The following is a 12120-nucleotide window of genomic DNA, read 5'->3' as shown; positions in this document are numbered from 1 at the left end:
CATAAATTACTAAAACTATACTTTGTCTAGAAGCAAAACAGGGCGCAACTTTTGTTTCTATTAAATTTCAGGAATTGTTATCTTCCATTGTAGTGAGGAAGCTTGAATATCGTGAGGATTTTCATATAATTATTGTGACAGTTAAATATCAGTTTTTGGGTGCCGAGGAAGAAATTGTTTGGCGAAGGTTTGCTGCAGATATTAAGTATTCAATGTGCAGCGACAAGACATATAAATGGAGAAATATTAGATTCCTATTATACTGTGTGACAAAGTAATTCCTCTCCATGTATTCACAATTTGGATATCTACAGGAAAAGATGTTGAAGTAAGTTAAGTCAGATTTTATAAAAAAAAAATGTTGTTTAAACTAAATTGATGTATGATTATTACAGCTGGATTTTAAGTTTTAATAAACAAAATACAATTTTTAAGGAAATTTGTCGGCAAAGACATGTCTGTATATTTAGCTAGGCCACTGGTAATTGCTATGTAAGCTTGATGCCTAATCCTTTCCCCATCAGAAGCAAAATGAAAATGGTTTTTGCATCCAGCATAAAACAGAGACCAGCCTGCGAGTAACTCTGTCTGTTCAGGTTTTATGTAGTTTGCTGCTCATCAGTATCTAAAGGTTGGAACTGAAGGTTTTTAAACTTGATTCTAGTAAAGAATTTTTTTACCCCCCCCCCCCCCCCCCCTGTTCTCACAGAGCTGCGACTTTACGACGATCAAGCCACGATATGAAAAAGGTTTGGATCAGGGCGGATCGAGGCCGACTGGAGTCAAAATCGAGCAATTTGGCAAATTATGGTCTTCATTTCGACCGTACTACGATGCCCCTATATATATACACCGAATATTGTTGGCAACGATCCCGCTACGTTTGTTTTGAGCATGTTCAAAATAAGCGTGGCAAGAGCGTAGAGCTCTCCGATCATGAAGACTCTACCGCGATCATACTGCACTTATGAGGACTCCACTACGTTTCTCCTGCGATTTGTCACGATCAGCAACGTTTTCAGCCACGCTTTGATGGTAGTAGAAGCGGCGTCTATGTGTGAAGGGGGGGTTAATTATATTTTCTAAGAGACTGCACCAAAGTGTGCATATGAGGTGTAAAGGGTTAATTGTTGAGGCCTCCATCAGATACTCAGTAAAGTATACTTTATTCAGTATTAAAATGTTCACAAGAAATCATTCTCCAATTAAAGAAGACATTTTAATATCATGCCTCTTCATTTAAGTTTGTTTAGTTTTAAATCAGTTTTGATTGCATTGGTATTTAAAACATATAAGTGATTTTCTTCAGCTTATGCAGTTGTTTTTTCCACCATTATGGGGATGGGGCCCGGCTCCTTGGATTGGGAAAATGGCGTCATGTTGGGAAATTTATGTTGTTTTTTGCTAACATTTACTCCAAAATTGTAAATCAAAGTGTTCTAAATATTCTATCTACTAAGGTTCACAATGCAGAGCTGGAAAGAGAAATGAACTAAATATTGCAATTAATTTAAAAAAAAAATATTTTTTTTTTAGAAAATCTTCAAGTGGGAATTTTAGGCAGTCTTTCGGGAAAAATATGTACTTTTTGAAATTTTGAGAAAAACAACAACAACACTTTTATGTGAAGTTACATTAAACATTGAAAAATAATGTTTGACTTATATAGAGGAAAAAGTAAAAATACGTTATAAAAAGCAGTTTTCAGTAAGTGTATTTTAATATCTCATAAACGACCTTTGTAAATCTGATGGTTTTCAAGCCTAGTGACACCTGGGTGTCACTCTTTCTTCCCTCTCATGTTGTCCCAAAAATTACAGGCCACCAAGGATCGCAATGTGCTTTCACCAGCAATGCCCTGAAATCTACATCTGAACGCTATTGGAGCCGAATCCATGGAAACTTCTGTAGCGTGGATCATTTAACTTGTTGAAATTGATGGCTTTTTATCTTTTCCTGCTCAGAAGCAAAGTAGCAATGGCTATGATGCAAGCAGCGTAACAAGAGAAGCCAGCAAGTCACTGATAATTTCTAGCCATAGTTTGTTATTGTTTCAGTTGCATGCCAGAGGACCCAATTTCGGCCATTGCCTATAACAGCCACCCACATCACTACGGTAATGGTTTTCGTATCAACAACATCCACTTGCGAGGGCCAACAACGGGACCCTGCTCCACGGGTCCCACAAACATCCCAGGGGGTAATGGAGGTCATGGAAACCAGACAGAAATGTACATGCCCAGACAAACGTTAATTAGCACCAGAATGCCCTACATAGACAGTGGACAGATTACCAATCTGTAAGAGTCCTTTTTTATTGTTTTAAACCATAAGCAACTGTGGCATTATGAATTGGCAGATACGATTTTCTGTTAAAATGTCACATGTTGCTATCATAACTTTATAAGAGTTCTAATGATGCATTAAGTATTAAATTCCCAAGTGTTTTAAAGAGTTTTATTCTGGGAAAACTGGGCTTATGGCGTGTGCATAAAGTGTCGCCTCAGATTAATTAGCCTGACTGGATTTTCATTTAGAAGAGACTTACTTTAGACAAAAATTCCATAAAAATCAGAAAGTTTATGTCGCTTACAAGCTTGGGCAGACTGCACAGTCTAATCAGGCATCACACGCACATGTACTATGCCCAGTTATCACAGAACGCAGCTAAAATCCGTATGTGCCATTATGGGAGACGCTTTCTGAAAAAATACGGCATCATGCATGTGCGTAAAGTGTCATCCCAGATTAGCCTGTGCAGTCCGCACAGGCCAGTCAGGGACGACACTTTCCACTTTTATGTTTTTTTCGTTTAAAGGAAGTCTCTTCTACACAAAAATCCAGTTAAGGCATAAAAAAGTCGTCCCTGATTAGCCTGTGCAAACTGCACAGGCTAATCTGGGACGACACTTTACGCACATGCATTATGCCCAGTTTTCTCAGAACGTGACTCATGGTGTGCAGCTGCTTGTTTTCCTCCTAGGACCCTGCCTGACAGTCCACCTGACTCGGAGCCATACTCACCTCCAGACGGGCACAGAAATGGCCTTAGCAACCATAATGGTCATAGTGGTCAAGGCAACCATAGCAACGGTCACAATGGCCAGGGTAACCACAGCAACCAGCAGTGCAATGGGCATCAAAATGGGCACAGCATGCACAGCAACCAAAGCCCGATGAACAACAACCAGCCAAATACTCAACAAGGTCAGTTCCAAATATGTTTGGTGACAAAATATTACAAGGACACAAGAGGCTGATAACTCCTTTATTCTTTTGGGACCAAATCCACACCATCCACTATCTGGTACCTTGAACTAGGCTTAAGGGGTGAGTGTTTCGGAAACAGCATATTAAATTCATCATAACTATCTATTTCAATTTACATTGTTCTTCATTTAAATCACCAATTAATTTATTGTAACCCTTGACAGTAGATTAATACTTTTACGAATTATAATAGCTTTAAACTTGTAAAATTTACATTGTTCTTCATTTAAATCACCAATTAATTTATTGTAACCCTTGACAGTAGAATAATACTTTTACGAATTATAATAGCTTTAAACTTGTAAGGAAAAAAAAAGTAACTTTTATGGTCTATTGCACTCATAATGCAAAGCTAAATAAATAACTGATTAGTCAGAGTTAATTCTTAAAGATTCAGAACTAAATGATACCTTGACAATAGTTCACACTGGCTTATCAGGGACAATACTTCCTTTTTTATTTATTTGTTCATTTAAAAGAGGTCTGTTTAAAAAAAAAAAATTGCAGATTGAAATGTCGTCTCTGATAAGCACATGCTTATCTGGAACAACACTACACACAGGCTTATCAGGAACAACACTACACACATGCTTATCTGGAACAACACTACACACAGGCTTATCTGGAACAACACTACACACATGCTTATCTGGAACAACACTACACACATGCTTATCTGGAACAACACTACACACATGCTTATCTGGAACAACACTACACACTACACACATGCTTATCTGGAACAACACTACACACAGGCTTATCAGGAACAACACTACACACTACACACAGGCTTATCTGGAACAACACTACACACAGGCTTATCTGGAACAACACTACACATATGCTTATCTGGAACAACACTACACACTACACACATGCTTTATCTGGAACAACACTACACATATGCTTATCAGGAACAACACTACACACTACACATATGCTTATCAGGAACAACACTACACACATGCTTATCTGGAACAACACTACACACATGCTTATCTGGAACAACACTACACACACATGCTTATCTGGAACAACACTACACACAGGCTTATCTGGAACAACACTACACACATGCTTTTCAGGAACAACACTACACACATGCTTATCAGGAACAACACTACACACTACACACTACACATATGCTTATCATGAACAACACTACACACAGGCTTATCAGGAACAACACTACACACATGCTTATCTGGAACAACACTACACACAGGCTTATCAGGAACAACACTACACACTACACACAGGCTTATCAGGAACAACACTACACACATGCTTATCTGGAACAACACTACACACATGCTTATCTGGAACAACACTACACACAGGCTTATCTGGAACAACACTACACACAGGCTTATCAGGAACAACACTACACACAGGCTTATCAGGAACAACACTACACACATGCTTATCAGGAACAACACTACACACATGCTTATCTGGAACAACACTACACACATGCTTATCAGGAACAACACTACACACAGGCTTATCAGGAACAACACTACACACAGGCTTATCTTGAACAACACTAAACACATGCTTATCAGGAACAACACTACACACATGCTTATCTGGAACAACACTACACACAGGCTTATCAGGAACAACACTACACACATGCTTATCAGGAACAACACTACACACATGCTTATCAGGAACAACACTACACACAGGCTTATCAGGAACAACACTACACACATGCTTATCAGGAACAACACTACACACATGCTTATCAGGAACAACACTACACACAGGCTTATCTGGAACAACACTACACACAGGCTTATCAGGAACAACACTACACACTACATACAGGCTTATCAGGAACAACACTACACACATGCTTATCAGGAACAACACTACACACTACACACTACACATATGCTTATCATGAACAACACTACACACAGGCTTATCAGGAACAACACTACACACATGCTTATCTGGAACAACACTACACACATGCTTATCAGGAACAACACTACACACATGCTTATCTGGAACAACACTACACACAGGCTTATCTGGAACAACACTTCACACAGGCTTATCTGGAACAACACTACACATATGCTTATCAGGAACAACACTACACATGCTTATCTGGAACAACACTACACACATGCTTATCAGGAACAACACTACACACAGGCTTATCAGGAACAACACTACACACAGGCTTATCTGGAACAACACTACACACATGCTTATCAGGAACAACACTACACACATGCTTATCTGGAACAACACTACACACAGGCTTATCAGGAACAACACTACACACATGCTTATCAGGAACAACACTACACACATGCTTATCAGGAACAACACTACACACAGGCTTATCAGGAACAACACTACACACATGCTTATCAGGAACAACACTACACACATGCTTATCAGGAACAACACTACACACAGGCTTATCTGGAACAACACTACACACAGGCTTATCAGGAACAACACTACACACTACACACAGGCTTATCAGGAACAACACTACACACATGCTTATCAGGAACAACACTACACACTACACACTACACATATGCTTATCATGAACAACACTACACACAGGCTTATCAGGAACAACACTACACACATGCTTATCTGGAACAACACTACACACATGCTTATCAGGAACAACACTACACACATGCTTATCTGGAACAACACTACACACAGGCTTATCTGGAACAACACTTCACACAGGCTTATCTGGAACAACACTACACATATGCTTATCAGGAACAACACTACACACATGCTTATCTGGAACAACACTACACATATGCTTATCTGGAACAACACTACACACATGCTTATCTGGAACAAGACTACACACATGCTTATCTGGAACAACACTACACACATGCTTATCTGGAACAACACTACACACATGCTTATCTGGAACAACACTACACACATGCTTATCAGGCACAACACTACACACATGCTTATCTGGAACAACACTACACACATGCTTATCAGGAACAACACTACACACAGGCTTATCAGGAACAACACTACACACATGCTTATCTGGAACAACACTACACACATGCTTATCTGGAACAACATTACACATATGCTTATCTGGAACAACACCACACACATGCTTATCAGGAACAACACTACACACATGCTTATCAGGAACAACACTACACATATGCTTATCTGGAACAACACTACACATATGCTTATCTGGAACAAGACTACACACATGCTTATCTGGAACAAGACTACACACATGCTTATCTGGAACAACACTACACACATGCTTATCAGGAACAACACTACACACATGCTTATCTGGAACAACACTACACACATGCTTATCTGGAACAACACTACACACAGGCTTATCTGGAACAACACTACACACTACACACATGCTTATCAGGAACAACACTACACACATGCTTATCAGGAACAACACTACACACATGCTTATCTGGAACAACACTACACATATGCTTATCTGGAACAACACTTCACACATGCTTATCTGGAACAAGACTACACACATGCTTATCTGGAACAACACTACACACATGCTTATCTGGAACAACACTACACAAATGCTTATCTGGAACAACACTACATACATGCTTATCTGGAACAACACTACACACATGCTTATCTGGAACAACACTACACACATGTTTATCTGGAACAACACTACACATATGCTTATCTGGAACAGCACTACACACTACACATATGCTTATCAGGAACAACACTACACACTACACATATGCTTATCAGGAACAACACTACACACTACACATATGCTTATCTGGAACAACACTACACACTACACATATGCTTATCAGGAACAACACTACACACATGCTTATCTGGAACAACACTACACACTACACATATGCTTATCATGAACAACACTACACACAGGCTTATCAGGAACAACACTACACACATGCTTATCTGGAACAACACTACACACAGGCTTATCAGGAACAACACTACACACATTCTTATCAGGAACAACACTACACACTACACACTACACATATGCTTATCATGAACAACACTACACACAGGCTTATCAGGAACAACACTACACACATGCTTATCTGGAACAACACTACACACAGGCTTATCAGGAACAACACTACACACAGGCTTATCAGGAACAACACTACACACATGCTTATCTGGAACAACACTACACATATGCTTATCTGGAACAACACTACACATATGCTTATCTGGAACAACACTACACACATGCTTATCAGGAACAACACTACACACATGCTTATCTGGAACAACACTACACACAGGCTTATCTGGAACAACACTACACACAGGCTTATCTGGAACAACACTACGCATATGCTTATCAGGAACAACACTACACACATGCTTATCTGGAACAACACTACACATATGCTTATCTGGAACAACACTACACACATGCTTATCTGGAACAAGACTACACACATGCTTATCTGGAACAACACTACACACATGCTTATCTGGAACAACACTACACACATGCTTATATGGAACAACACTACACACATGCTTATCAGGCACAACACTACACACATGCTTATCAGGAACAACACTACACACAGGCTTATCAGGAACAACACTACACACATGCTTATCAGGAACAACACTACACACAGGCTTATCAGGAACAACACTACACACATGCTTATCTGGAACAACACTACACACATGCTTATCTGGAACAACACTACACATATGCTTATCTGGAACAACACCACACACATGCTTATCAGGAACAACACTACACACATGCTTATCAGGAACAACACTACACATATGCTTATCTGGAACAACACTACACATATGCTTATCTGGAACAAGACTACACACATACTTATCTGGAACAAGACTACACACATGCTTATCTGGAACAACACTACACACATGCTTATCTGGAACAAGACTACACACATGCTTATCAGGAACAACACTGCACACATGCTTATCTGGAACAACACTACACACATGCTTATCTGGAACAACACTACACATATGCTTATCTGGAACAACACCACACACATGCTTATCAGGAACAACACTACACACATGCTTATCAGGAACAACACTACACATATGCTTATCTGGAACAACACTACACATATGCTTATCTGGAACAAGACTACACACATGCTTATCTGGAACAAGACTACACACATGCTTATCTGGAACAACACTACACACATGCTTATCAGGAACAACACTACACACATGCTTATCTGGAACAACACTACACACATGCTTATCTGGAGCAACACTACACACAGGCTTATCTGGAACAACACTACACACTACACACATGCTTATCAGGAACAACACTACACACATGCTTATCAGGAACAACACTACACACATGCTTATCTGGAACAACACTACACATATGCTTATCTGGAACAACACTACACACATGCTTATCTGGAACAAGACTACACATATGCTTATCTGGAACAACACTACACACATGCTTATCTGGAACAACACTACACACATGCTTATCAGGAATAACACTACACACATGCTTATCAGGAACAACACTACACACATGCTTATCTGGAACAACACTACACATATGCTTATCTGGAACAACACTACACACATGCTTATCAGGAACAACACTACACACATGCTTATCTGGAACAACACTACACATATGCTTATCTGGAACAACACTACACACATGCTTATCTGGAACAAGACTACACACATGCTTATCTGGAACAACACTACACACATGCTTATCTGGAACAACACTACACACTACACACATGCTTATCTGGAACAACACTACACACTACACACATGCTTATCAGGAACAACACTACACACATGCTTATCTGGAACAACACTACACACGTGCTTATCAGGAACAACACTACACACATGCTTATCTGGAACAACACTACACACAGGCTTAACTGGAACAACACTACACACATGCTTATCTGGAACAACACTACACAAATGCAAATAATTCCAGTTTTTCCAGGGCGTGGCTGAATAAATATTTGGATATTTTAAATAGCAATTTTGAGGTATCATAGAAAATATATTTTTCTGTGAACACTCGTGAATTAAAATCAATATTTAACCAAATCCAACAAATTTTCTTCTTATTTTATGCTTTTTTTCACCATTTATTTACATTGTATAAGAGTTAAACTGTAGAGTTACGCTGGAATAAGGACGTCATTTTGTTAAAAAAAATGACATCATTTTACAGAAAAAAACAGTGACAATTATAGGTTATTTTCACTGTTAATGTTCACTGTTTGAAACAGTGAATTATAAGTTTTAATTCACTGATATTTCTCTAAAAATCACCGGTAAGCATACAATAAAAGGTTTTAAGATATATAATGGTTATCACCAAAGTGACTGTTGTCGACAAGTGGCCGCTGTTCTCGGTTCGTTGAGTAGGAGGACAACTTATTTGTTTGTTTTTATGCCCCCAGAACATAGGTTCTGGGGGCATATTAAAATCGCACCGTCCGTTAGTTAGTCAGTTAGTCTGTTAGTCAGTTAATCTTTTCGTCTGGATTAGTTTCCGCTCAATAATTCAAGCAATTGTCATCAAATCTTCACCAAACTTCATGAAAATGTGTAAGGCAATAACATCTAGGTCAAGTTCAATAATTGACCAAATTGACCCAGACACTCTGGAGTTACGGCCCTTGAATCATTGAAAAATTGGGGGTTTTCTCGTTTACGCTCGATAACTCAAGCAATTGTCATTAGATCTTCACCAAACTTCATGAAAATGTGTAAGGCAATAACATCTAGGTCAAGTTCGATAATCTGCCAAATTGACCCTTACACTGCTGAGTTATGGCCCTTGAAATATCGTAATTTTGTTTTTTTCTCGTTTCCACTCAATTACTCGAGCAAATTTCATAGGATCTTCACCAACCTTCATGAAAATGTGTCAGGCAATAACATCTAAGTCAAGTTTGATAATTGGCCAAATTGACCCAGACACTTCACTGTGACAGCCCTTGAATCATCGAAAAAAAAATAAAAAAATTGTTTCCGTTCATTAACTCGCAATTGTCATAGGATCTTCACCACACTTCATGAAAATGTGTAAGGTCATGAGATCTAGGTCAAGTTCGATAATCAGCCAAATTGACAGAGACACTTCTGAGTTACGGCCCTTGAATCATCGAACAATAGAGTTTTTTCTCGTTTCTGCTCAATAACTCAAGCAATTTTGTCGTTGGATCTTCACCAAACTTCATATGTAAGGCAATAAAATCTAGGTTAAGTTCGATAACAAGACAAATTTACCCAGGCACTTCTGAGTTATGGCTCTTGAGTCATTAAAAATTTTCGTTTCCGCTCGAAAAATGCTCATAACTTCTATGTCGCTTCAGATGTAACCTTCATATTTGGTATGCATGTGTATATGGACAAGGCCTTTCCATATGCACACAAATTTTGACCCCTTTGATCTTGACCTTGAACTTAGGGTCCATGTTTAGGTTTCAAAATCTGCGTTTAGGTTTCAAAAAAGCGTTTTTGGGGGGCATATGTCTTCCCATGGTGACAGCTCTTGTTTTATAATGGTTTGAATACCACAATCAAATTTGTTAATTAGATTTATTTAAGATAAAACATTATACAGTTGCATGTTGTTTTTCATGCATGAATGGTAGTGTTAAATTATGAAAAGAAATATTAGTTAGATGTCTGTTAAATATTAAATGTTAAGATCAACATTCACACAACAGTTCTACAAAAATGTCAAAAAAAAATTTTGTATACTGATTATATTCGTATTTTAATCAATTTATGTTGCAAAGTTCTGTAAATTTCTATTACGCACTTAAGTCAGTATATCAGATTCAATCAGCTTTATACAAATTCATTTCAAATTGACTTCATAATTTTGAAGTTATGCCTGAGTATTTATATTAATGGATTCTTTTTCAACGAACCAAATTATCTAAACATTCTAAAGAATGTTTTCAATGTAATATTGATTTCGTACTTCCTCCCTTCTATTTATGGCAAACAGACATCTGTTTAAACAAGAAGTTTCATCATTTTTTGTTGAAAGCAATTTTACATATGAATCAATTGGCCAGATAAAGGGTACCCCATCGTGTTTGGTACATGTAAAAGTAAAAAACGAGCGCCCATCTGATAATGTCAATATGAGTAATAACCCCAGGATTTGACCCTGGTACCCCTTAGTACGCCATACATGATTAGGGTAATTACACCCCACTATTAAGGTTATAAAAACGTTTGGGATTCAGTAGAATAAGACCTATCAGAACATAAAAGATATTTTGATCAGTAGCGGATTGAATTAAAACCTCCATTAAAATTTAATGGGAAAAATATTTGGCTGTTGTTTGTTTATATTTGTAAGCATGGAGTATATGAAATTCCTATCAAATGGTCTTACAGAAATGTCCCTCAGTCTGTCAGGAACGCTTTCATGTTCACCTAATATCTCCTGCGCCCTTTGAAGGATTTGCAGGAAACTTGGATACAAAGTTAATGTTATTGAAACAAGGTGATGAAACATGAGTCAGTCATGCTTGTTAAAGGTCACGGTCATACTTTAAGGTAAAAAATGTGAGCCACCATTTTTGTTTCCACTTCGTATTTTCTATTCCCTTTGAACACTTTTAATGAAACATGGCCTAACTTGTAAGTTCATAGAGACCATGTGCAGAAGGCATGAGTCTTTCACACTTGCATAAGGTCAGTGTCATATTTAAAGCTCAAAAGTTGAAGCCTCTACTTTTGAGTCTGATACATATCTCCTATATTATTAGAAGG

General features: G+C 38.2%; 1 protein-coding gene across 4 annotated transcripts in view; it reads left to right on the top strand.

Annotated features, from left to right (window-relative positions):
- Positions 1–12120, top strand: part of LOC127850404 (myelin regulatory factor-like) — a 114896-nt gene that overhangs the window by 56451 nt on the left and 46325 nt on the right. For 3 of the 4 annotated variants that reach the window (XM_052383430.1, XM_052383448.1, XM_052383437.1), the window contains exons 3-4: positions 2058–2300; positions 2984–3207. In XM_052383430.1, the coding sequence (XP_052239390.1) occupies positions 2058–2300; positions 2984–3207 (467 nt within the window). Of the gene's footprint in view, positions 1–172; positions 329–2057; positions 2301–2983; positions 3208–12120 lie in introns of those variants that run through there. The other variant, XM_052383443.1, reaches the window with a different exon arrangement.

The sequence above is a fragment of the Dreissena polymorpha genome, chromosome 1 (assembly GCF_020536995.1).
Source record: "Dreissena polymorpha isolate Duluth1 chromosome 1, UMN_Dpol_1.0, whole genome shotgun sequence".
Lineage (NCBI taxonomy): Eukaryota > Metazoa > Mollusca > Bivalvia > Myida > Dreissenidae > Dreissena > Dreissena polymorpha.
The sequence above is the reverse complement of the archived record's forward strand: the minus strand, read 5'-3'. Positions and strand labels throughout refer to the sequence as shown.